This window comes from Panthera tigris, chromosome B4 (assembly GCF_018350195.1).
Source record: "Panthera tigris isolate Pti1 chromosome B4, P.tigris_Pti1_mat1.1, whole genome shotgun sequence".
NCBI lineage: Eukaryota > Metazoa > Chordata > Mammalia > Carnivora > Felidae > Panthera > Panthera tigris.
In genome coordinates, this window is record NC_056666.1 from 15,471,184 (window position 1) to 15,498,464 (window position 27,281).

A 27,281-nucleotide genomic window follows, 5' to 3' on the forward strand; every position below is an offset into this window, starting at 1 on the left:
AGGAAGCGGGAGGGTTTGGAGGGGCATTGCGGGGTGAGGGTGTTGTAGCTGGGCTTGGGAGGTGGGGAAGGGAGAAGTTGCCTGTGTACTTCTTCTATAATTGAGGTTCCATTTATCAGCAGTCGCTGCTTCCCGCTGTATCAGGAGCTCAAACGCAAGAACTGCACGGGGTCTGTATTCCCAGCACCCAGCTCGGAGTCCCGGACCTCTGTGTCACGTGAAGGGGAATACACACAGATAAATGACTTCTCTTTTCTTATACTACACTCAAAATTGTGACATACTTTAGTTTGCTTTCTATTGAATGATGAGTTTTTAAATGCAATTTTCATTGTTGGTTTTTTGTTTTGTGTGTGTGTGTGTGTGTGTGTGTGTGTGTGTGTGTTTTACTGGAGTTTCTCACTGCTTTTCTTTTTCTTCCTGTAAGCCTCTTTATCGTATCTCCCGTTGCTTTAAATCCACTCAATTCGGGGCGCCTGGGTGGCTCAGTCAGTTGGGCGGCCGACTTCGGCTCAGGTCATGATCTCGCGGTCCGTGAGTTCGCGGTCCGTGAGTTTGAGCCCCGCGTCGGGCTCTGTGCTGACAGCTCAGAGCCTGGAGCCGGTTTCAGATTCTGTGTCTCCCTCTCTCTGACCCTCCCCCGTTCATGCTCTGTCTCTCTCTGTCTCAAAAATAAATAAATGTTAAAAAAAAAAAATTTAAATCTACTCAATTCTTCTTGAAGACTTTAGGAACCTACTAGCTTTCTGCTCTTAGACTAATTATTTCTGCTCTTCCAGCTGAGAGCTGATCTGTGGTTTCTTTAACTGGGTTCCTGGGTTTAAACAGACCTTTCTTGTATACATCTTGCTGGAGTACCGCTCAAGTAAACTTCTCTGTGACCATGTATAGGAGGCACAAATTGTGAGTAGCTCTGTGTTTTAAAATGTTCTTATTTTGCCCAACCCTTTCTTATTTGCCTAGCATGGAATTCTAGGTTCAATATCAGTTTCTCTTAGATCTCAAAAGCATAGTTCGATCGATCTATGCTTCCAATGTTGATGCCCAGAAATGTGTCAATCTCCTCCAGTCTTTGCAGAACTATTGTTTTCTCTTGGGAAGCTTTTGTGATCTTTGAATTGTTTATCATGTTCTGAAATGCCACCATAATCTAATTGGGGGTCTTTTTAAATTTAATCTGTTTAGCATCCGTTTGGGCCCTTCCAGCTGAAGATTCATTTCTCTCTTCTCTCTGGAAATTTTTTTCTGTTATTTCTGTGAAATGTCTTTCCAGCCATTTTCTCTGATTTCGCACCTTCAGGAAATCTGTCAGAGGGCAGCATCCTAGGACAATTTCCTATAGGTATCTTGTTTTCCACCTCATGTATTTCATTGATTTATCTTTTTTTTACTTAACGTTTTCGGAGATATCTTAATGTTGTCTTCCAAACCTTCTATTAAAATTTTAAGTTCTGGCTATTAACCAAAAATACTGCCTAAGATCTCCTCCTTGATTACATTAGCCCCGAACTTTTGTTTGATGAGCGCACTCTTCTCAAATATCTCTGAGGATAACACTTTAAAAAAAAAAATTTTTTTTTTAATGTTTATTTATTTTTGAGAGAGAGAGAGAGAGAACAAGTGAACAGGGGAGGGGCAGAGAGAGGGAGACACAGAATCTGAAGCAGCCCCCAGGCTCTGAGCTGTCAGCACAGAGCTCGACACAGGGTCTCCACCTAAAGGGGCTCCATCTCACAAACCTGGAGATCATGACCTGAGCTGAAGTCACAGGCTTAACCGACTGAGCCACCCAGGTGCCCCTCTGAGGATAACAATTTTCAGATTTCTCTTCTGTTGACTGAATTGTGTTTTCTTGTGCCCTTTTTCTGTTATGTTCTCCAGTGATTTCACAGTCACACTACTGCAGTTCTTCCTGTCTGGTGATTCTTGGTTGTTTTTTCATATTCACGCGTGAAGATCGGAGCTAATTTTTCTAGACAGCCAGGGTGTGGTTGCTTTCCTCTTTTATTTGTGATGCGTATTTGTTTCCTTCCTAGGTCAGCATTAATTTTACCTGGGCTGTGGGTTAAATTTCTTCAGAGGAGGTGTCGCAGTTTTGTGCCTGCGGTGTAGTCACATGGCTGCCTTTGCAGGGGCAAGGAGACGGTGAGTGGCGCGCTCCAGCTAATACAGTACTTGCATTGCTGGTCTCACCTCCTCACGCTGCACCTGCCAGCCCCATATCCACATAGTGCCTGGAAAGCCGATTCCCAATTCTGCTGCATATCTGTCTGGAAATTACTTTGGGCGGCAGTTTCTTTTTTTTCTGATTCACTTGTCATCATGCTTTTATTCACTTCCTCTTTTCCAGAAATTTATTTTCATTTCTTCATAGTTCTCCTCTCCTTCCCTTCCCTTTTGCAAGTACAGCTCTTTTTTTTTTTTTTTTGAGAGAGAGAGAGAGCGCACATGCGCATGTGTGAGCGAGTGGGGAAGGGGCGGAGGGAAAGGGAGAGAAAATCCTAAGTAGGCGCCTTGCTGTCAGTGTGCAGCCTGATGCAGGGCTCAGTCTCACCACCGTGAGATCATAACCTGAGCCGAAATCAAGAGTTTGACACTTAACCAACTGAGCCACCCAGGTGCCCCTTGCCAGTGTAATTATTAATAAAACACGTCCCTAAGTTCCAGAATTTTATAACATGGAAAAGGGGCCCAGGCTCCTTGGATATGTGACCTGTGCAGTAACACAAAGTTCCATGCTTAGCTGGGCTCCATGTTTGGTTTAATGCTCTGCTGTCACCATCTTGAAATGTCTAATAAGATTTGAACAAGGGGCCCTGAGTTTTCCTTTTGGACTGGGCCCTGCAAATTATGTAGACAGTCATGCATGCAAAAGTTAATATTTATCAGAGCTTAAATCCCTTCCACAGCCTCACTGCCAAGTGCTCTGTGCTTACATACAGTCTGTGCTTCAATACTTCCTTCCCATTGGGAGAAATGTTCTACCCCCCACCCCCAGCCCACAGAGTGCTCCAATCAAAGACAGATATGGAAGATGCCTGGGCCACACGAGGTACACTAGATTATGGCAACTAGCAAATTTACATAAATTATTACATATGTCATTACTTCTAAAAATGCCTTTTTATTCTCTAGACTTCTATACATTTATATATAGTTATCAAATTAAAATTTGAAAAACCAATTTTTCATGAAATATCCAATAGTTAATATATCATTTTTCTTCCAATAGCTTCCTCTTTATTTATTTTTTTTTTTTAATTTTTTTTTTTAACGTTTTCTTTATTTTTGAGACAGAGAGAGACAGAGCATGAACGGGGGAGGGGCAGAGAGAGAGGGAGACACAGAATCGGAAGCAGGCTCCAGGCTCTGAGCCATCAGCCCAGAGCCTGACGCAGGGCTCGAACTCACAGACCGCAAGATCATGACCTGAGCTGAAGTCGGACGCTTAACCGACTGAGCCACCCAGGCGCCCCAATAGCTTCCTCTTTAAATGGATAGCCATGGGGTGATTTGTAATCCCATAGGTAAAAAGTTTTTTTTCCATTAACATTATTTTTGATGATGTTGTATAATCTCTATTTTTTTACTAAACTAACAGCAATTACATTTAAAATTTTTTTCTGGGTCATACAACAATCTTTTTAAATAACTTTGACAGGCCTATGAAAATAGTTTATAATAATATTTAATATTTCATATTTAATAAGTTCACACCTACTGCTTCAGGCTGAATGGGAGGCACACTCTTGGGTGGTTGTCAAGGTTAGAATCATAGCTCTGTCACTCAAGTTTTATATAAGTTTTCAGACCTCATTTTTCTCAACTGTAAAATGGGGGTGATCATTCTTAGTGTTTTATTTCAATGAGTGATATATGAGAATGACACCTCGCAGAGGGCAAGTGTTACATAGATATTTGTTCTAATTATTCTTTGGGTTTTTTTTTAAGTTTATTTATTTTGAGAGAGAGAGAGAGAGAGAGAGAGAGAAAGGGAGCACCTGGGAGCAGGGGAGGGGCAGAGAGAGAGAGAGAGAGAGAGAGAGAGAGAATCCCAAGCAGACTTTGTACTCTCAACATGGAGCCCAATGTGGGACTTGATCCCATGAACCATGAGATCGTGACCTAAGCCAAAATCAAGAGTCAGACGCTCAACGGACTAAGCCACCCAGGCATCCCAGTTCTAATTTTTCTTAATATAATTAATATTGTTAGTACTCCCTTGGTAAGTGTGTGGCATATTTTTAACAAATTCCTTCCATTAAACGGAGTTGAAATGTAATAGAAAATTATGGCAAATTATGACATCTCTTAGCCCCCAACTGTCACTGGCCCCGACCATGCCCTAGGTATTCACAAGAATGCCTGGAGTGACAGAATATTCCACTGGGTCCAGAAAGAGCCAGTGGTGGCCTCTTGCTGAGCTACCTCAAGGGTAAGTCTGGCCATTATTGGCCAGACTTACCCTTGAAGACTAAAAGGCATGAGGTTTGTTCTTCCTGCTAAGGTCCAGTTGTTTAGGGAGACAGAGACTCAAAGGGGAAAGAGATCAGGTAGTAGTGGAAGCCTGGCTCACCCCAGTCCTGGGTTGCCAGATATAAGCAGGTAGGGATGGGTATGACCAGGAGAACTGAAATCGGATCGTGCTGGAACAGGGTCCTAAAGCCACCTTCTATGCCAAGCATCAGCCCTTTGTTTGCTGGATCCTGGGGAGGCCGGAGGGGCGAGGTGGGTACTGGAGTCTGTCTCTTGTCCCCGCCCTGCTCTTCTCAAGTTCCCAGTGTCACCTAGAGTGGGACGGGGTCAGAAGGTAACCATGAGACTTTCTCAGTTCGGTGTGTGATCAGTTGTGAACAGTAGTACTTTCCCTTGCTTTACGTTTGTACTTGCTTGTATTCCTTCAGACCCATGCGGACTATCACGTTCCATTAACTTCCAAGTAAGACCTCCCCTCACCCGCCCCTCAAACTCATTCATTTTATGATATAGCTTTTTGGATTCCGCTTTATGGCCTGCAAGCAGCATTTGGGTGTATCTCGATATTTAACAACCAGGAGGCCTGCACCAGTGTGAACTTGTTGATTGTTAGCTCTGTGCAGGGCTGATCGCTCCCGATGGAGCTCCGTGATCATCCAGTTTGGGAGCCAGAAAGTTATCACTTGGCCACCAGATCTGGGAAGGTGGCTTAATAGAAGTTTCACCAGCTAAGGAAATTAAAAATTTTGCCTCGGGACAGGCTCAGGAAACCAGACAAGATGGACGTGGGCAATGGGGTTTTTGAAGTAGGAGGACATCAGCTGTATGTATGGCTGTCTTGTTCACTACTTTATCCCTGGTTGTTCTTAGTACATGTCACGTAGTAAATGTTCAATAAGTATGTATAAATAAGTGAATTAAAACAGAACCAGCGGAAATTAGATGCATCTTATTAATGGGAGATGATGTGATCTTATATATAAAAAACCTAAAGATTCTACTAAGAAAACAAACTGTTAGAACTAATTAGTGAATTCAGTAAAGGAGCAGGATGCAAAATCAACATACAGAAATCAGTTGCATTTCTATTCACTAACAACAAACTATCTGAGAGAGTAAAAAAGCAATCCCAATTACAACTGCATCAAAAACAATAAAAAAAGAACACTTAGGAATAAATTTAACCAAGGAGGTGAAAGACCTGTACATTGAAAACTGTAAGACAATGATAAAGAGATTGAACAAGACGCAAATAAATGTAAAGATATCACATGTTCTTGGGTTGGAAGAATTAATATTGTGAAAACATCCATATTACCCAAAGCGATCTACAGATTCAAAGCAATCCCAATAAAAATTCCAAACTCATTTTTCATAAAAATACAAAAACAATCCCCAGATTAGTCCCCAGAAAAGACTCTCCATAGCCAAAACAATTCTGATTAAAAGAAAAAGATGGGGTGCCTGGGTGGCTCAGTCGGGTAAGCGTCTGACTTTGGCTCAGGTCACAATCTCAGAGTTTGCGGATTAGAGCCCCACTTTGGGTTCTGTGCTGACAGCTCGGAGCCTGGAGCCTGGAGCCTGCTTCGGATTCTGTGTCCCTGTCTCTCTCAGCCTCTCCCCTGCTCGCTCTCTCTCTCTCTCTCACTCAAAAATAAATAAACATTAAAAAAATTACACAATAATATTGCCTATGTTTTCTTGAAAACTTTGTGCCTCCTAGATATTTTAATGTACCTCCTGGGAAAGTGCATCTCTCTGTGCATAACTCTTGTGGATACCATCACTCTCATGACGCGACCTGAGATCAAATCCTTTTACTGTCTGACAGCTGCATATGTTTGTCTTGCCTTCAGATAAAATTCCCATCCTTTCACATGTTCGTGTCAAATTTCTCTATATCCTGTACCTTTGTGATTCATTTTCAGGTAAAAGAGCAAAATGTTGTATCTCCCCCTACAGAACTTCATCTTGAGTTTTTGTCCATTGCCCCGGCTCGTCAGGACCCTGTGGATTGGATGGTTCCGTTTGGTGCATCACGGCTCTGGCCAATAACAGGTCGTCTGTGAAAGTCACGTATCTACCCATAACACAGAGTTCAAGGAAGCAGGAATTGTAAAGGTGAGAATGTTTTATTCATGTGGCTCTGTACTCTGTGCAGAAGCAATTTTTCTGGCACTTGAGTATCCGAGTAGGATGAAGTCACACATTCCACAGCGTCTTCCTTTCACTTTGTCCCATGTTGTTACGAAGACTTAACTTTGCATATTTAGCATAACATGTTTGGTTAAAGGCAGCAGAAAACTTTACAAAAGCGTTGTTAAGCTATGTAGGACTTTACATACAGTGCTGGTAAGCTAGAAATGGACAATGGTGGGACATAGGTAAATGAAAGCTCAGAGAAATTAAGGAAGCTTCAGCAAGGAGGGCTAACGGTCAATGCAGGCAGCATGGCTCCATAGTTCGTATTCTGAAGGATCTGCGTACTTCATCCACATGTAAAAATTCAACTTGAAAACCTACACCTGCTAGTGAAGGACTAAATGCTAATGAATTAAAAATGAGTGCAGCGTCATCACGTACAATTCATTACTGTTTATTACCCCTCATTTGACATTCACAGCGAAAATCATACTCCTGTTTTATCATTAACTTTTGACAGTTTCCATCACGTTTGCCATAATCATTTCCAACTTTTTAAGGGATTTTAGGAACTTATCGGCTCAAAGTGTTAGAAGGAAGGGTGACGAGCACGGCCAAGGCTAATGAAGCTACATTCTATATTAAAACAAAAATATAATGAATGCATATTGATTCCACACGTACGTTGGTGAAAACAAAATTCAGATTATTCCCAGTGGCAGAGGCAGAATCCTGCATCAGGATGGCAGACATGTGCTCATGCCCCAGGGCCCCTGCAGTACAGCCAACACACCGTGTTACATAGTTAGCTGTCCCAAGTTAACCGGATGGCTGATGGCCGCAGTGCATACTCTGCATGAAATTTTACGAAGACCCGATGTGAGGAGGCCACAAAGGGAGCTATGTTCGTGTCCTAAAATTGGAAAGAAAAAAAAAAAAAGTAACCAATTACACGTTTTGCACATTTGAGCATCTTTCTGGAAATGTTAGCCTAGGAAGAAAGTACTACATAAAGAAATTTTGTTGAATTTACATACACCTGCATATTTTTCTAGAAGGAATCTTGCTAAGAATTAATATGGATACCTCAAAAAAGAATATTGGTGGTGGGAGGTGAGGATCAAAGGGAAATGGAGATTAACTGGTAGTGGATACAGGGTTTCTTTTGGGAGAAAGGAAATGTTCTAAAATTGTTTGTGGTGACAACTCTGAACTACATAACTCTAAATCTACTAAAAACAATTGGATGTACACTTTAAGTAGATGGATTCTATGGTACGTGAATCATACCTCAATAAAATTGTCATAAAAGTTGAATTTCCAATCCAACTTCGTACTAAAATTTTAATTTTTCTGACGGAAACACATACTTATTCTTCCAACTAAAACAATCATATCAGTAAAGTGTACGACTCTCCCCTATTAACATCTGCAGTTTCCTTTTAGGGTTTATTTTCATAACCTTTCTGTCTTCAATAAATGGCGCCGTGAAACATGGATATTCGCTCCAATAGAACGAAACTACACCACACATAAAAATCAACTCCAAATGAATTAAAGACCAGAGACCATGAAACTCCTAGAAGAACACATAAGCAGTAAGCTTCTTGACATCGGTTTTTGGCAATGATTTTTTGGATGTGATACCAAAAGCAAAGGCAACAAAAGCAAATATAAACAAGGATCTACATCGAACTAAAAAGCTTCTGCACTGCAAAGGAAGCCATCAACAAAATGAAAGGGCAATCTACTGAATGAGAGAAAATATTTGCAAATTATGTATCTGACAAGGGGTTAACATCCAAAATACATAAAGAATTAAAAAACAATCAAAATATATAAAGAACTCAATAGCAAAAACAAACAATCTGATTTAAAAAATGGACATAGGACCTGAATAGTCATTTTTCCAAAGAATACAGATGGCCAACAAGTACGTGAAAAGATGCTCAAAATCACTAATCATCAGAAAAATGCAAATCAAAACCACAATGATATATCCCTTCATACCTGTTAGAATGCCTATCATAAAAAAGACACGAAATAACAAGCGTTGGCGAGGACATGGAGAAAAGGGAACCCTCGTGCACTGTTGGTGCGAATGCAAATTGGTGCGGCCACTGTGGAAGGCAGTATGGAGATTCCTCAAAAAATTAAAAACAGGACTACCATGTGACCCAGCAATTCTACTTCTGGGAATTCATCCAGAAAAAAACAAAAACACCAACTTGAAAAGATATCTGCACCCCTGTGTTCATCACAGCATTATTTATGATAGCCAAGATGTGGAAGCAATTTAACTGTCCATCAATGGACAAATGGATAATATATAGGATCTATATTTATAATATTATATATTTGTATATTTATAATGTGATGATAAGGGAGTATTATCCAGCCACAAATTGAAGGGAATCCTGCTGTTTGTGACAACACGGAAGGTCCTTGAGGTCATTATACTAAGTGAAATAAATTAGAAAGAGAAAGGTAAATACTACATGATCTCACTTATTTGTGGAATCTAAAAAAACGAAATGAAATGAAAACAAAAAACCAAATTCTCAGATATAGAGAACAAACCGGTGGTTGCTAGAGGCGGAAGGTGGGAGATTGGTGAAATGGATGAAGGTTGTCAAAAGGTACAAACTCCCAGTTATAAGTAAGCCCTGGGAATGTAGTGTCTATTTGAACGTTGCTAAGAGAGTAGAGCTTAAAAGTTCTGGTCACACACACACACACAAAAAAAATTCATGTCATACACCTGAAACTAATACGTTATATATCAATTGCATCTCAATTTAGGAAGCCAAACAACTCTTTAGATTTTTAGCTGCTGTAGTTCACTGCCTTATTAATTAGCAAGGCTAATAAATAAAGAGCAGAACGGTAAGAACTGATATTCTCTCTACTGTGGTCACATTTCCCTTACTGGAAAGCTCCGTATCTACTTTCACATAAAACGAGAAGGTGGCGAGGACAGACGCAAGCAAAATTGAGTCCCTGTCAGAATCCTATCTTGACGTTTAAGGGAGATCTATCACACCAGAACTTTACAAGAACAACTACTAGTTACTAGACCCATTTTCAATATCTCTATTTATTTCTTCAAAGAATTCCTACGATTTTCAACAAGAAGTAGATAAAATGGAGTCAGGTGTTCAAATGGTCTGTAGTTGTATTCACGGAGAAAACAATATGGGTATTCAACCCTGGGAAGTGCATTGAAATCATGTATGGAGCTTTTAAAAAACAACGGACAGCCCCTGTCCTAGAAATTCTGGTTCAGTGGATGGGAGCGGGCACTGGAAGGCTGGACCCCTACGTGGCGGCCCAAAGCGATTCTGATGCAGTGGAGTCTGGGAACTATTACTATTAATTTAACGCAGTGCCCACTAGGTGGCACTCCTGCTCCCCAAATAGGAAAATCTGGAAACTGCTGAAATTTGCAAAAGGCTTGTGCTTTGTACTTTGCATGTGTCTGCCTTTAAAAGTGTACAGTAAGTTATCATTTAAAAATAATAAATGGGAATTTTAAAATGTTTGTTTTACTCACTGCCCCACAATATGGTCCAGAGGCTGGAGAATTAGCATCCGGTCCATTGTAGAGTATGAGATAGTTCTGGACACAGTCTCCGGGATCATCAATGCTGACAAAGTAAAAGCTGACCGTGACAGGTCTGCCAGCAGGAGCAATAATGGTCCATTCACAGTGAGTGTTGTTTGGGTAAGTTCCCGGGTAGCCAGGGCTGGTGAAGGAGCCACTGTGTCCGTAAAGAGTTCCACCACAGCCTACAAGGAAACCAACACAGGCCGTTATATTCAACAAAGTGGAAACCATCTCCTTGTGAGGCAGGAAGACGGTTGCTATTTTCTCAAGGTGCTGAGACACTCTGCAAGAACAGAGGTGGCAGAAAGCCCTTTCCAGTTCCTTCTGTGGGCTATATCCCTTCCAATGCCTCAACACCACCTCATCCCGCCTTCCCCCACCCCTACCATGTATTCTGTTCCCTGTATATCATGACTTGGGACCACTTCCTCTAAGTCCTTTCTTTGAAAACAGTGGGTTGGGAAAACAAAGAACTTGATAAAATAGCTGTAGGCGAGAGTAATTCAAGTTGTTGTGTACTTTTGATGGCGTGGGGCTCTCCATATGCAGCAAGTTGATGATAATGACGGGAGTGAAGTAAAATTAAAAGTGGAATTCCAGGGCTGACCCGAAAGACTGTATCCTTGTAGGTTTTGACAATAATTATTTAATTGTAAAATGACTTTCCTGGGCTTATAACTGACAGTACCGAGATTGACATACTCAAAAACAGAGCCCTGTAAGTATTGGTGTTAATTTGCAAATGCTGTCATTATTTAGACCAGATACCCTGGGCACCCAGATATCCCACTGAACAGAAAGAAACCTCATGGTAAGATTAAATGGCGCTGGGCTGGGTGTCTAACCCCTGGAGGTTTGGTCTTGCTTTTGCCAAAATCTTGCTGTGCTTTCTGGAAAACTCATTAACCTCATTTTTATTTCCTCCGCTGCAAAATCAGGGCATCGGAGATCATCTGTAAGCATCTTTAGCTGCCAAGATTTAAGTTATTTCTTGTCCCTCAGTATATTTAAGTCATTTTTATCATTCTTACCTGGAAATTTTTAGATATTTTGAAATACCTCAACGGGACTTCTCATAAAGATATTCCTCCTCTCTGGAGTGAAATATATTAACATGACTTAAATTTCCTCCAGTTACTTGATAACCAACCAACCAAACGTGCAGGAAGTTACTTGACTTCCCTGAAAAAAATGCACTTTCACCCCCGGGACTGCTGAAAAATGACTGGTGCTATCAAAGGCACAGCTGTTTACTTACACCCAAGTATGTGTAAGTAATTTGGCTTTAGGTACACATTTTTTTTTTTAATTCTCAGAGAACTACCTTGATGATCAAACCGAAAGTTAAAAATATGGCAAAATCAGAATTTATAAAGGAATTTAAAAATGTATATCATATCTATGCTTTATACGTATGTATATTCATATATCTACTCTTTCTATATCTCTTCATATTACAAGAAACATGTAATGTAGAAATAATGAGTGACAGTAGAATTGAAAAGGATATCTGTACTGTCATTGTTAACAAAAATCTCTATATTTATTGGAAAACAATACAGTATACAGATGGCTAAGAGGTAAGGTCACTTTTAATTGTCCTTTTTTATGAGACACCACCCCCCCCCAAGTTTTTCCTCACTTGCATCAATTTCCCTTACAAAGTGCAAGTGTCTTACCAGAGGGTGATGAGGTCCAGACAATTTCATACCCAAGACCGGAAGTTGCACCATCACTCTTAAACCGTAGGTACAGTTCATTGTTTTGAGAAAAGATAGGATTTGGCTGCAGGGTTCCACAGTATGTGCCCAGTAAGGGCGAGCTGCTGTCACTGCCGTTTCTTACCTTGAAAAATGAGCCATTAATTATTATACTTAAGCATTTTATTCTTCCTTCTCTGACTTTCCGTTGCCATCCACTGAGACATGAGACCATCTGAATGACAACCTCTTTTGGAAAAGCTTTGTCTTTTTGTGTACTTAAGAATGAAGAGTTTTCTGAACATACACCCAGAAGTCATGTTCTCTTGCAAAGGAGAGAAACATCCAGTTTGTAGATCAAAAACCATTTGCATTTGAATTCAGAAATATCTGTGAAATTTCAAAAAGATGGGAGGGGGATATTGCCTGCTCCATTTCCAGTCGCTTCTATTGTAGTTTATTCATTATACTGTGTGTATGTTTTTTTCCCTTTGAAAATTGCTTGGCTATGAAGGGGCTATGAAAAAAAAATCAATGTAGGACGTATAATAAAGTCCAAAACCAAAGGAATTTCTGTATAGGAAAAGGACACAACTCAATAAATTTATAAAACTTGACTATTAGGTAATTTTAAAAACATTCTGAAGCTGAATAGTTTTTTGTTTTTTGTTTTTTGTTTTTTTTAGATTCACTGCTTGGAGGAGAGGCATATAAAAAATGGCAATGAGTCACTGTGTGAGAATGGGTAACCACAGTGAACTTGACTACCTTCTGTTCCTAGTGTTCCTTCTGCGCATTCACAGCCTCCCTATTCGGAGGAAGACTCTTGAGGAGTATTAAGGAAATGTTACCCAGGCAATGGAGAGCTGGAAGCAGCTCAACATGTATGAGTGGAGATTTTACTGACATATGTATTCAAAATTCTTGGAAGTTCCTCCGTTGCCTTTATAATTTCACAGTTTAGCATTTGGCTAATTGCTGGCTGTCTTAAGTCATAAGAGGCACAATGGTTAGTCTTCGTGTTGATCTAAACCGAGATTCTTTTTAGGTCTATGCAGTAGCCAGTGGGAGAAAACAGTGCCTTTTTGTCCTTTTTGGATTATGCTGCTAAGTGGCCTTGCCATAGTTGGCATAGCCAGTGAACTACCTGCATTCAGAGAAGGCTGCCATATTCAAGAATGCTGGAAGGTCAGACCTGCTACCACTCTATTCTTTTTTTTTTTATGTTTATTAATTTTTGAAAGAGAGCACAGCGGGAGAGGGGCAGAGAGAGAGGAGGACAGAGGATCTAAAGTGAGCTCTGCACTGAGAGTAGAGAGCCCAACACAGGGCTCCAACTCAGGAACCGTGAGGCCATGACCTGAGCTGAAGTCAAACACCCAGCCGACTGAGCCACCCAGGCACCCCTACCACTCTGTTCTTCCCTTTGGGTCTCTTTCCTCTGGGCCCTGTTTGAGAAGGCTGTGCTCTGAGAGCGTAAGTTCGATCTCAAGTCCCACTAGCATCCTATTCATTTATCTCTGTAGAGGGGGGATGGGACAATGAGAGCAAGAGACATCCTTGAGCCTGCAGATGATCCTGAAAAGGGGGGATGAAGGCAATAAAAACAAACGCAGATTCCAAATGTGGTCCAGAGCTTGACTTTTGTGTGGTAGTAACACGGTCCGAATCCTCACCAGGAAGTTTCTGTTCCTGCCGTGGTTAACGTCAATGGGATGGGGAGGTTTGCTGTTACGGCTGCCGATAAGCCCTGCTACGGTCTTGCCATCAAAAACCAGACTTGGCTACACTTTACAGGCCACACTTGCAGTTTCCTGTCTTTGCTTACTGGACAGGAAGTTTCAAACCAACTTCCATGGGATAGGAAGGGCAGCCAGGAGGAGTAGTTCCCACCTCTGGTGCTGGAGAGCTATCCCTGCACGTCCCAGCATCCAGAGGAAAATGGCAACTGTTAACTCCAGTCACTGACGGTCAGCTCAGGCTTGAGGTGGACCCAGGGTAGCTGCACTGTGACTCTGAACGGACGGGATTATTCTGTCCTTTCTCTGTATCCCCTCCTCTGGCTTCTGCCTCACACTTCACAGAAGTGGGTGAGGCACAAAGGTCTGCGTTTAATGCCCTGATTGATGCAAACAATACTGCAGTTCTCTCATTTCCTCCCTGCTACATTCATCTCCTCCTCATTTCCTACCATGACAAGGATATTTGGCATGATAAAGGCCCAGGCTTCCTTCCAGCACTTGCTACACTATAGACGCAGAATATTCATTAGCAAGGGGCACCTATGTGGCTCAGTTGGTTGAGCGTCGGACGCTTGATTTCGGGTCAGGTCATGATCCCAGGATAGTGGGATCGAGCCCTGTGTCGAGCTCCACACTGAGTGTGGAACCTGCTTAACATTCTCTTTCTCTCTGCCCCTCTCCCCTGCTCTTGCTCTGTCTCTCTCTCTCTCTCTCTCTCTCTCTCTCTCTCAAAGAAAAACAGAATGTTCATTAACAAAAGATTTGGATTAATTCTATAGGGGAGAGCTTCCCAGAATAATAAAACTCCTTAACAGATGTAGAGGAGCAAATAAACTGCTTGGAAACCTTGCAGAAGACTTGTTTACATGAAACAAAGCCCATTTAGAGCAACTTCGGGTAAGATTTAGATTCAAATTCATTTCATGGAGGAATTCAGCATTTTGTATATACAAGTCTCAGGTTTCACCTTAGTCTGCTCCCTAAGAATGAATACATTTCCAAAAGAGTGTGCAAAGAACACCCGCGTGAGCTCTGGGGTTTTCATGGTAAAATATAGGCGCTGTGCTCCACGCGCTGTCTGTGCTGGTAATGGGCTCATCTTCCTGTGAACAGCAATGTAATGGGTCTGCTCACTGAGTGTAGGTGGTGCAGGGCAGAAGGAATGCAGAGGGCGTTCGCATGGTGCTGCTGAAGAATCAAAGTGCCAGCCCCCACCCCAGGAGCATGGCTCTGCTTCCTCCAAGTCCTTGCCAGTTCTCTCTAAACCCACACATCGCCTCCCTCCACCCGGAAGCTTCTCGTCCCCAAACTGCTTTAGGTCTGCTGACCGTGCTGATTCTGTTAGTCCTTTCCAGGTGTGAGGGAATTGACTCTTTCCTATCTGTCTTTCCCATGGACTCTGAGCCTCGGGGGCCCTGCCTATGTCTTGTTCCCTACTGGATTTTCGGTGCCTGTACCTAGAAGGATGCTTGGTAAATATTTATGGGATGGAAGAATAATGAATAATCATGAACAAGTAAGGGATCCAAGATTAGAAGTAGCAGAGAAAGAGGTGAAAAATCTTCAGTGATCCATCTTTTAAATAGTTCTTTAGATGCGATCAAATGTACATTACCTCCAAGAAATCGTGCGCGCATTCACTTGAGTCCTCGATGCCAAATGAATGAAAAAAGAGGGAAATGGTGTGGTTCTGAGGGGCCGTGAGAGTAACAGTGCAATCCATGTTATTGTTATAATTATCTGGCCATCCCGGACTCTTGAGATTGCCAAATGCCTTGTTATACTCTCTGTTGCAACCTTAGAGAAAAAAAAAAAATCGCAATTAATGTAGGCATCCCAACTTTTAATGTTCTTTCAACCTGACAGAATTCAAGATTATTAGATTTGAACACACTTTAGAAAAAAAAGCTATTTCAACCCTCTCACCTTTGGGATAACTGGGGCCACAGGAAGTGAGGTAACGGCAAATAGCGCGGATGCAATGTGGTGTCTCGTTAACGTAAAATGCCCCCATGAGAAATATGAAATGTGAGCATTCTCCTTTGAGGATGAACTTTCTAGAATTCTCTGTTCTCTTCTGATCACATTTAAGTGCAGTTGGTTGACGTTTAGGCCTTTTTTTAGGCACAAAGACTCTGCAACCATAACTGACTTTTGTATGAAGATTTCTATTTATATCCTTTGATAAGTTACTCATTCTGATAGAATCGGTAAATTGTTCATCCTTATCATTTTGGGTGAAACCACCAAAAGCTTTTCTATTTGTTTGTGGTTTGTTTTTAGGCCGGTTCCCACCCAGTTTGGAGCCCAACATGGGGCTTGAACTCATGACCCTGAGATCAAGACCTGAGCTGAGATCAAGGGTCAGACACTTAACCGACTGAGCCACCCAGGTGCCCCACTATGTGTTTGTTGTAATCAAAAGCAGCTGTAGTTTTAATCAAGCTTGAAATGAACATCAAATAATTTCTCCTGGAAATAAACTTCTCAATTGTTACTGTAGTCAAATAGCCCTTTCAAGATTTGTTGTTTTTTGTTTTTTTTACAAAATAATTTCGTAAGACACAGTGATTTCTATTTGAGGCCAAGTGGATAATTAATAAAATAACTGGTGTACATTTAAATTAAATTAACTACATGGATTTGAAAGATATGCTGGCATTCTAAACATTTTAATTAGTGTTATTTTCACTTTACCTCCTCAGAAACCAGCTTTAGTCATCTGCGGACGTGGGCCTGGCTTCTAAGTTACAATTTCTTACCTTGTTGTGGACATGGTTTATGGTAACAGACCCAAATTTGCTTACAGGAGTCCATTCTAGCAGGAATTGGGATGGTGGCAGGTTTTCTGAATAACAGACAAAGTTCCACGGCTCACCTGCAATCTGATACGTGAAACCCACTCTGGAGTTTCTGTCGAGAACTTCGGATTTGAAAACGACAATTGCCGTACTCGCAGAAGAATAGAACGTCGGTATAGCCGAAGCATTTCTGCCACAGAACTGAATTCCTGGATTTCCATCGCTCTGAAATGAAATGAAAGCCAAATCACACTAGACTGAGTTTCAAAAGAGAATAGACCTTAAATCGAATGCACATTAAAGGGTGGCCTCAATATTCACCCACAGAAACTAGTTACAGTGTTCCAATCCTGCTTCACCCAGGCTCATGCTGGTCTTGGAATCCACAAAAGTCTCACACTCCCCGAGGGGTGCTAGGGGGAGGCCAAGCTTTTGCTGAAACCAGGAGACAGACACGAAGGACAAGACCCTTTCTCCCTCATGCAGCCTCACAGCCAAAGGCCTGTGCTGTGGCTCTGCACACACCCAGGCTGACTGAGCTCAACACAGTTGAGCTGGGGTTTTCCCATAGTCCTGAACTCCGTTGAGACCAACCCAGGGGCACCTGGGTGGCTCAGTTGGTTAAGCGTCTGACTTCAGCTGGGGTCATGATCTCATGGTTCACGGGTTTGAGCCCCACGTCGAGATCAGAGCTGGGAGCCTGCTTCAGATTCTATGTCTCCCTCTCTCTCTGCCCCTCCCCAGCTCTCTCTCTCCCACCCCCCACCCCACTCTCTCTCAAAAATAAGCAAAAATTAAAGAAAAAAAAAGACCCACCCAGTGCTCCTCCCCTTAGCTCCCAGCTCACTACCCCTGAGCTCATCCAACCACACTCTGGCCACACTGTGAATCCCAGGAGGCAGTCCCTGCCTGCAATGAGGTCCCCATTTCCCCCTTGTAAAACCCGGGCAGCCTTCCTCGCCTCTCCAGATAGTAGGGTAATAGGGTCCAGCGCCTACCCATCCTTCCATAAATGCCACTGGCACCGAAGTTGAGACATTTGTGGCCTCTAACTTTTGGGCGCCTACTGACAGGCCCGCTTCCCACTCTTGCTCAGAAGCTCTTGTTGCTGATGTATGTTTCTCCCCTGCACTGTCTCCTGCTGCTGGTCCTTCCCTAACCTTGCCCGCTGCCTCCTCTGAACTCTCACTGCAGTGATAGCTGCCCCCTGTATACATCCATCCATTTCCACTTTGTGGCCCTGAGTGAAGCTTGGGTCTCCAAGCCTCCACCAGGGGGCTGCAGGAGGCCATTCTTTCCCCATCCTCCACCATTCCTTGAGTAGGACTAGTGGTGGGGGGCTGGGACGGTGGGTGGGGTTCTCCAGGCTGCATCTATCCCCGGACCAGATCCAGCTCTCCCCTGAGGGTCTCCACCTCTGGCCAAAGGTTCCTCTGACCCTTCTCACCATAGCCACTTTCCCTCTGGCGTCTTTCCCTCATTAAAGACTTGGGGTGTCTCAGCTCTTGGCCATCCTCTGCACCCTTCTTCCTTTCTCAACTCATGGAGGTTTCAGTGTCTTTCCAGACGACCCACTGAGCACTGTAATCTGCATTCCTCCACACCAGCGCCTTTCTCTCCACCCTCCATGGCAGCCCCTGCCAGAGCCGGCCGTGGTGCCTTTGCCACACGATTCTTGCGTGAATGTCCAATGTCTTGCCACTCTCAGACGTGGTGAGAGTTCCAGTTTCTCCTAGTTATCAGTCACTTTCCTACCTCTCCTCCCAATCTACCCACGCTGAAACCCTTTGTTCTTTCCTTTATTCCTTCAGTCAAAGGACATCCTTCATTCACGACAAATACGGGGTCTTATTCGAAGCCAGTCCAGCTGCGGTTATGATCCAGAGCTGACCTGTGCACTGGAAGTAGGCTTTCTGCACCCAGGTGGTGGTCTGCTCCGATCCCCATTGTCTCAGCTTCAGGAAACAATGGGAAACTGAGAGCTTTAACCAAAGGGCCTTGTTCCACTTGGCTTGAAGACCCTCTAGGAAGGGCACCACCAGGGAATAGGAGTCTTGTTCTGAAAACCACTACCAGGGGAGTGATGGTAACCTTGCATGCGGACCGTGGTGGGAGCCTAGGCTGTGTCTCACTGTCTGCCTTCTGAAAATTCAGCAAATATGGTATCTGATCAGAAGTCAGCTCTTCTCAGATCTCTCCAATTGGAGTCAGCCAGACTGGATTTTTCTATACCCACCAAGATCCATACGTAAACGAGGGGGCCCTGGATTTATAGCGAGGAGACCCTGAAGACTCAGGAAGTGATAGATTGGATTCTCTGCAACTGCCAGCCATCGGGGGGTTGAATATGACACTCTGGGAACGAGCTGGGGTGAATTAGCTGCTTCTCAAACTGCTAAAAGATAATTCAGGTATTCCGGGGGTTCTCCCCAGGTATGGTCATGCCTTCTCACTTGACAGATGCTCCCTGAATAATCTCATTACTCGCATTATTGTAGCTACTGATCCATATAATGATGACGCCCAAATCTTCAGGCCTTCTGTGAATATTCATGCATCTACGTCCAACTGTCTTCTCAATGTCTTGGCATCTGGGCAATTCTCTCTTTCTCTCTCTCTCTAACTAAAACAGCTTTTTCTTTTCTTCCCTCTCATATTACCATGAATATAGTCCCAAAGGACTGGTGCCTAACGGCCTCGTAACTGATTTCCCTGTGTTCCGCGTGGACCCCTTCAGTTTGTCATACACACAGATGCCCTTCCTGCACAAATGTTTCTCTGGGCGTGGCCCTTGGAGCACTAATGGCAGAATACTGAAGATGTGCATCGAAAATTTAGGTTCCTGGGCACTGTGTAGGGAAAGCGGTATCTGAGCGGGAGGTGGGGAGCCCTGGGGCATGCACTTTTATCTAGACACCCAGATGTTTCTTGTGCACACGGCAGTTCGACAGCTCCTCACCTACAAGACCAAGTGCAAGTTTCTTAACACCTAAATAGAGGGTTTTGTATATGGCAAAAATAGAGGGGTTTGTATATGGTGTTGTATATTTTGTATATGTGAGTTTGGGAATTTAATTATGCCCTCATTACTTCATGTGTTTCGTAAATACTGGTGAAAAGGCCACTAGATGTCACTGTCCTGCATCCTATAATTATTACCTCAGGTGAGTCCTGAAACTCTAAGTAGTTCTGGTCACAGTCTTGTGGGTGCAGTTGCAACGCCCACACAGTGATCTTGACCTGCTGACGTGGAGGGGCTTCGAGGACCCAAGTGCACGTGGAAAATGGGATTTCTGGGTCTGACGAATTGGGTGACGAAATACTCTGGGGGGTCCAAGTTGCGTTATATGTTCCACCACAAGGCACTGGGGAAAAAAAGAAAAACTTGTAAGACAAGTTTTACTCATGTCTCTTCATACACACAATATTTAAAATTCACTCTTCCTTATCCTTCCAGCCCAAAGAACTCTGTTTACATCATTCTATAGAGAAGTTAGGATATTCTTGACTAAGAATTATACCAAATGTGTATGACCGATGAAACACAGAGTGATTACCATGGTGTTTAGAAACTGGCATGGAGTTTCCATAGGAATTAATACTGAGTTTGGTAATGAACATTGAGTTTGGTAATTAACGTTGTGTTTGCATATAGGCATGGCATTATTTTTAGCGCATAAATATACATATGTTTCATAATAGTTAAAAATGTCTCAGTTTACTCACTGTCCACAATGGTATAAGTAGCATTAAATCCTTGTCGTTCTACAGTTATGTCACTGACAAATTGAACCGTCAGGAAATTGCCAGAAGAGATAAAGGGAGCAGGTACAGTGGAACCACAAAACGTTCCAGCCAAGTTGGCATTTTCACTATCCCCATCATACAACTGAAAAGAAAAATAGTTCATTAGTTATCCATTACTCCCCAAGAAGCTGCAAGCTTTACACTGAAATGGATGCGGAGTCACAACAGGTCATGATTAAGAATCTTACACTGATGTTGTTAGAGCTAGTTTTAGCTTAAGGACAGTTGCTAATGAGTCGGTGCAATTATAATGATCTTCAGTAAAAACCTGCTATGATGCCTAGAAATCTTTCCTCACGGCAAAGGTAATACCTGATTCAAAACTATCATGTCATTAGAGCCAGCAAACGCCTCACTGTCTTGCCCTGCGTTGCTCTCTCTTCTACTCCGGTGCAAGCCCCTGAAATCGCATGCGTGGGTTCTCAATGTGGCTTCCGTGTGGGGCTCCCTGGTTCCACTCTTGTCCCTCCCAAGCCTGTCCTCAATATGTGAGCCAGAGGATTCAGTTCTGTACGTATGTATGTATGTATTTATATTTTTTAAATTGGCTTATTCATTTAAGTAATCGCTACACCCAATGTGGGGCTCCAACTCACAACCTCGAGATCAAGAGTCTCACGGATCAAGAGTCCGACTGAGCCAGCCAGGCATCCCCCAGAGGATACAGTTAAAATGTTAAGTCAGCCCGGGGCACTGCTAAAACCTCTCCTAGCTGCTCCCCAGGCACTCACTATAAAAGCCAAAGCCAACACGGTGGCCTTTAAGGCCTGAGAGAATCTGCTGTCCACACCACCCCTGCCGCCTTACTGTCCCCATGTCATTCTCTCTGCAGCACACTGCTGCTTCATGGCTGTTGAGTTTGTTGTTCCCTCTGCTGGAACATTCTTCTCCTATACACCCATATGGTTTGCTCTCCTTCATTCCTTCACGTCTTTACTCGAGTATCACTGACTCACTCAGGCCTTCCCTGACCACCCTACTTAAAATGTCAACTCTCCCCAAATTCCCTTTCTTACTTCCTGTTTGATTCTTCATTTAGAGCGCGCATTATCTTTACATACTACATATATCACTTAGTGATTGTCTTCCACTCTGAAGACAATGCAGGTTCACGAAAGCACAGGTTGCTGTCTGTTCTGTGTCCTGCCATGTCCCTAGTTTTTAAAGTTTATTTTATTTATTTTGAGAGAGAGAGCGTGAGCCAGTGGGGGAGAGGCAGAGAGAGAGAGAGAGAGGGAGACAGGGAGCTCAAACTCACTAACTGTAAGATCATGACCTGAGCCGAAGTCGGATACTTAACTGACTGAGCCACCCAGGCGCCCCTGTCCCTAGTTTTTAGAAGTGTCTGGCACATAAAAGGCACCCAGTAAGTGTCTAATAAATGAGTAACGCTTTGATTCCTCTCTCCACTACACACCCCTCCCAAACCTATCCTCCCTGTCTTCTTGATGTCACTAATCTGCTCAGGCCTGAGACTTTAGTCATCCTTGATTCCTTTCTCTCACCCCTCCTGCCCCACATCGCTTCCACTCTACCTTCAACATCCACCCCAGAGGGCTCCTCCCCGTTATGACCATCATCGTCCTCCACCTTGGTTATGGTAACATCTTCCTAAGAGATCCGTTTCCACCAAGCAACCACAGTACCGTCTGCAGAGCTGACGGCTGAGTGTTTGCAGACTTAAACCAGATTACACTCCTGCTCGGCCTTAAATGCTCCAGTGGGTCCCCACTGCACCTGACGTGAAAGCCCACGTCTTTATGGGGGTCTGCAAGCCCCTACCTGGAGTGGCCGGTTGCTTGTTCCAGGGCCCCACTCCCTGCCCTATTCCCATACCTTCTCCTGCCAGGAGGGTCTCTGTAAGGCTGTAAGCTCTGTAAGCTCCAGAATTGGGCACGCCCCCCCCCCCTTGTCATATGGTCTCAGCTCAAATGTCACCTCCTCAGACAGACCCAGCCCATCTAATGTTGCCTGGCCCCCAACATCTTCCTATTCAAAAGGCATCTTATTTGTTGCTTATTTACTTTTCCTGGTCTCTCTTCCAATAAGAACATAAGTCCCAGGGCGCCTGGGTGGCTCAGTCAGTTAAGCATCCAATTTTGGCTCGGGTCACGATCTCCCAGTTTGTGGGTTCGAGCTCCACGTCAGGCTCTGTGCTGACAGCTCGGAGCCTGGAACCTGCTTCACATTCTGCGTTTCCCTCTCTCTGCCCTTCTCCAGCTCTCACTCTGTCTCTCTCTCTCTTTCAGAAATAAACATTTAAAAAAATTAAAAAAAAAAAATAAAACAAAAGAACATAAGTCCCGTGGGTGGGAAGACTGATCATACACTGCGGTGTCGCCAGCAGCCAGAACAACTCCCAGCCTTGAGGAACCTTCTTCAACAGACACCTGTCCAAATAGTGGACGCCTGAATTCTCTTCAAGTGTGTTACCAGAAAACAGATTTCTCCAGCTGAATAATCTTCACGGTATTTCCAAAACAAGTATGAGTGTGTATAGCCAAACATTGAATTTATAACACAACTATGATGTGCTATAAACTTCAGAATAGCCGTGACCACAGACATTATTCGAAAATGCTGGGAATATGTAAGATAGAAATAATTTAAAATAAACAGAAAATAAATTTACCACTAGGTGGCACTGTTTCTCCCACTTACGTGTGAATTTGGTAAATTTAGATGGATAATCTGATCCCTCCCATTTTAGAACACAGCAGATTTGCCAAGTTTTAGGTAATGTACCTTTTCTGGTAAACAAGTTAAAATGTTATTATAATGGATACCACATTCGTACCAGCGTTTTAATTCTACATACCGTGTGCCAGATCCTATGTATATGAGGATGTCTAAGGCACTTTCCATACGTTCAATTTACTGACTGATGCTAACTAATTAGAGAGATCCATACATTGAATATACATATATATTTGTGTTTTTTCCAGTACTTAGAGCAGTGTCTGGAATGTGGTAGGTACTCAAATAAACATTTATTGGAACCTGATGCCTTGAGAGAGTACAGATCTCCCCTCACTGTCTGACCACAGACTGAATGGTTAAGCCCAGTGGGTTAAGGCAGAGGTTCTCAGTGGGGGCTATAGTATCTCCCAGAGAGCATTTTTTTTGCAAAAGTGTCTTGTTTTGGGGGTCATCACAATAATTTGGGGCTATGACTGGCATTCAGTGTTTAGAAGCCACCTTGCAGAATCCCATGCTGCAATTCACGGGACAGCTTTGCAAAGTGAAGACTGATTCTGTCCCACATAACTTTTCAATGTTCTGCCAGACATTTCTGTAACAAAACTGTTCATTATTGTGTGACCCTGGAACCTAACTCCGTTCTCTATATAAACACAAAAACATTTTGCATAATGCAATTACTGTGTCGGTGGAAGGAGGACTCTACTTTGTTTTGTTTGGAACTATTTTTTTTGAGTTTTTCCACTTTCTTGGAAATTCATATTGCAGATGGTGATGTTAACGGCACTTAGTTGCAAATACAAGCCCCACCCCATATTAGTTTAGATTTATGCTTTTGCATTTGCCATGATGCCACATAGAAGAATCTTGACGACTTTATCACGTGACATAAGGTAGTTGTATCAGCATTTACATATTTAAGTGTGCCCTATTTTATATACTTTCCTTTTATTCCTCCTTTTTCATTTCATTTAGTATGTTAATATTAAGTTTCTGAAGCTATGGATATGGGTAGGCTATAGCGTACATGAACTCGACTTCAGATGGTCAAGGAAGCACTAGGAAATACTGGCTGTTCAAACGGGCAGATTAGGTTGAACAGGAAGTGCTCCTCTGTGATATTCCTCCAAAACTCAGCTCAGCCATCGCACAGAGGAAGCCTTTCCCAAACCCCAAAATGACGTCAATCATACCTTCTTCTCTACTTCTGTTCGCAGTTCGTATCTATTGTTTTTGTCACATTGTATGATAATTTATATGCTTATGTGTCAGTCTCCTCCTTTTTGCTGACAGCTCCTCGAGGAACCCTAACTTTATCCCTCCTTAACGACGCTGTGGGATGCCTGGCACATAATTATGCCACGTGACTCTTTATGGAATGGATGTGATGTTAATTTCAACAGACACGCTCAGTGAAACACACCGTCACGATGTACTGCAGCTATCTTAGTAACTTCCCGAGTCAAACCTTTCAAAAGCAAGAGTGATAGGGAACCTGGGTGGGTCAGTCAGTCGGGCATCTGGCTTCAGCTCAGGTCATGATCTCTCAGTCTGTGAGTTCGGGCCCCGTGTCGGGCTCTGTGCTAACAGCTCAGAGCCTGGAGCCTGCTTCGGATTCGGTGTCTCCCTCTCTCTCTGCCCCTCCCCTGCTCACACTCTGTCTCTGTCTCTCTCAAAAATAAATAAACATTAAAAAAAACTTTAATAAAAAAAGCAATAGTGATATAATTATGAATGAATGATGGAATCACCACATTTTCATTTGTATATCTACCTACAGAAATGAATTAAATTAGCTTTTCTAAAAAGTGATTTGATTATAATATCTAAGAAACATTCTACAAGGAATCAAATGCCCCATTTATCACAGAGAGTCGCTTTAATAAAGATACCTCCTAGACTCTACATTCCAACCAATGTTCTTTGATCTGCCAGTTTAGTAAAAGCTGGAAAAGTTGCCAGTACAGGGACATTGCTTTCCTAAGAAGGAAAGCCAGAGTAGACCTGAACAGAATTTCTTTAAAAAAAAAAAAAAAAAAGGAATAGGAGGAGAGGACATTTTATATTTAAGCTAGATGGTAACTTCTTGTTTTTGATATTGCTATTTTTCTCCCAAATAACTTGAAGAAATTCAGAAAATTGCTAGTTGTGTTAATAACAGTATCAAATCACACTTAGAAAATGATGAGAAGAAGGTCAATCGACCGTTCTCCTAGCAGGACCACACCCAAAACACCCTACATGAATTTACACCTATAATAATTTCTATGTAAATCAATTATCTTTAATATTTTAAGGAAAGGTGATTCCACAGCCAGCATGCCCATCCGGAATTACACAAGCTTGGGGAGGGGGAATAAATTTGTTTTTAAGTTGCATTTCAGACACAGTGCTGAACACTCCAGCATTCATTATCTTTATCTTCAAAATAGCCTTGCAAAATAGGTATGACTATTTGATTTTCTTCATTTTTTAAAGCTTATTTATTTATTTTGGGGGGAATGGAGGAGGGGCAGAGAAAGAGGAGAGAGAGCATCCCAAGCAGGCTCCAAGCTCAGCAAGGGACCCACTCGGGGCATGAGTCCATGATCCAGGGATCATGACCTGAGCTGAAATCAAGAGTTGGACACTTAAACAACTGAGCTACCCAGGAGCTCCTTCACTTGTTTTTAAATAGATGAAATGATGGGGCACCTGGGTGGCTCAGTCGGTTAAGCATCCAACTTTGGCTCAGGCCATGATCTCATGGTTCATGAGTTCAAGCCCCACATCAGGCTCTGTGCTGACAGCTCAGAGCCTGGAGCCTGCATCGGATTCTGCGTCTCCCTCTCTCTCTGCCCCTCCCCCACTCGCACTCTGTCTCTCTCTGTCTCTTGAAAATAAATACATGTTAAAAAAATTTTTTTAAATAGGTGAGGTGATAAAGAACTGGGGAGGTGAGGAATCTTGTGGCAAAACTGAGTTAGAGTCCATACTACCTGCCTCCAGAGTTTACTACCTTCCTGTAAAATCAGGGTAGCTCTCAAACATTTAAAAAAAATTTTTTTTAATGTTTATTTATTTTTGAGAGAGACAGAGTGTGAATGGGGGAGGGGCAGAGAGAGAGAGAGAGAGGGAGACACGGAACCTGAAACAGGCTCCAGGCTCTGAGCTGTCAGCACAGAGTCCAATGTGGGGCTCGAACTCACGAGCTGTGAGATCATGACCCGAGCCAAAGTTGAACGCTCAACCGACTGAGCCACCCAGGCACCCCGCTCTCAAACAGTCTTGAATGTCAGCTTTGTTGTTGTGCAGGCCATCTGGTGTCATTTTAGAAAAGAATTCAACCTGAACCGATGTCCCTTGTTATCTCCAATCTTTCACCAACTCCCTCTGATCTGACTTCTGTGCCAATGCTTTAGCTAAATGGCTGTCTATCAGTCAGAGGAGTTTCTTTCTTCGTCTTTACCTTTCTTGGCCCCTAACTTATCATTTAATGGTATCGACCACCCATCCTTGGTGGACAACTCTTCTCCCTTGACTTCAGGGATCCTCCACTATTCTGGGCTTTTACATGTTTTCCATGACTTGTCTGTTTCTCGTCCTGCGTCTTCTGTCCTCTCTGACCGCCTCGCTGCGTCCCTTTCCCAGAGTGGAGCAGAAGCCTGGCTTCCTAGTTCCATGCTGCCTTCCTGGAAAGAAAACAGGACTTCTTCTGACAGTAGAAGCAGTCCTTTGCTGTCTCCTCTCTGTGCTGCTCTCTTCTCGCTGGAGCCCTGTTCCAGCCTTTGCTCACCTGTCTGCCCTGCTGTCACCCAAACTAAACCCCTACCTTACAACACAGGGTCTTCTCCTAATCGAACTGACATTCTTTGGGCTTAGAGCTTAGCACAGTAAAAATACAACAGTATATAATTAAGTGCCCAATGGGTACTCCAACTCTGACTCTTCCTTCCCCCTTTTTAAAGAAAATGGCTTCTTTAAAATTTAAGACAAGTTTTAAACTTAAAAGTGCTTGCACCAGCTTGTGATTTCCATCTCTATCCCCTCCTTACCTAACGGTAACCTCTCCCTGGGGTCCTAACTCCAGACTCTCTGCTCACCATCTACCTGCAGTGCTGATTCCATATTAGTCTTCCGTAAATGCTGCTCTCATCATATTACTCAGTGGAAAGCCTTCAATCCTTCTTTATTTTCAACTGCATAAAATCTGAAGTCATTAATTTGACTTTTCAAGATTCTTTGTGATCTGGGTGTATCTCCACGTAGGCGATCTTATTTCTTGCTACTTTTTTGCAATATTCCTCTCAAAAAAAAAAAAAAAAGG

At 42.9% G+C, this 27,281-nt stretch overlaps 1 protein-coding gene and 1 long non-coding RNA gene across 5 annotated transcripts in view; one reads left to right on the forward strand and one right to left on the reverse strand.

Moving 5' to 3' along the window:
* Positions 1-41: 41 nt before the first annotated feature.
* On the forward strand, positions 42-13,192 carry LOC122240233. Of its 3 annotated transcripts, XR_006219660.1 has the most exons (5): positions 42-170; positions 2,037-2,145; positions 6,439-6,597; positions 12,612-12,809; positions 12,974-13,192. It is a non-coding gene; the product is annotated as an uncharacterized LOC122240233 (long non-coding RNA). The 3 variants fall into 3 exon arrangements; XR_006219659.1 differs by having other exon boundaries at positions 12,612-13,192; XR_006219661.1 differs by lacking the exons at positions 12,612-12,809; positions 12,974-13,192 and adding an exon at positions 8,065-8,291.
* The window catches only part of CUBN (cubilin), a 273,318-nt gene continuing 253,098 nt past the window's right edge, over positions 7,062-27,281 (reverse strand). For both annotated transcript variants that reach the window (XM_007081262.3, XM_042991151.1), the window contains 7 exons: positions 20,195-20,357; positions 19,628-19,833; positions 16,546-16,693; positions 15,283-15,464; positions 11,905-12,070; positions 10,172-10,407; positions 7,062-7,531 (listed from right to left, as the gene is read on the reverse strand). In XM_007081262.3, coding sequence (XP_007081324.2) covers positions 7,424-7,531; positions 10,172-10,407; positions 11,905-12,070; positions 15,283-15,464; positions 16,546-16,693; positions 19,628-19,833; positions 20,195-20,357 — 1,209 coding nt within the window. In that variant the 3' untranslated portion in view covers positions 7,062-7,423. The remainder of the gene's footprint in view (positions 7,532-10,171; positions 10,408-11,904; positions 12,071-15,282; positions 15,465-16,545; positions 16,694-19,627; positions 19,834-20,194; positions 20,358-27,281) is intronic.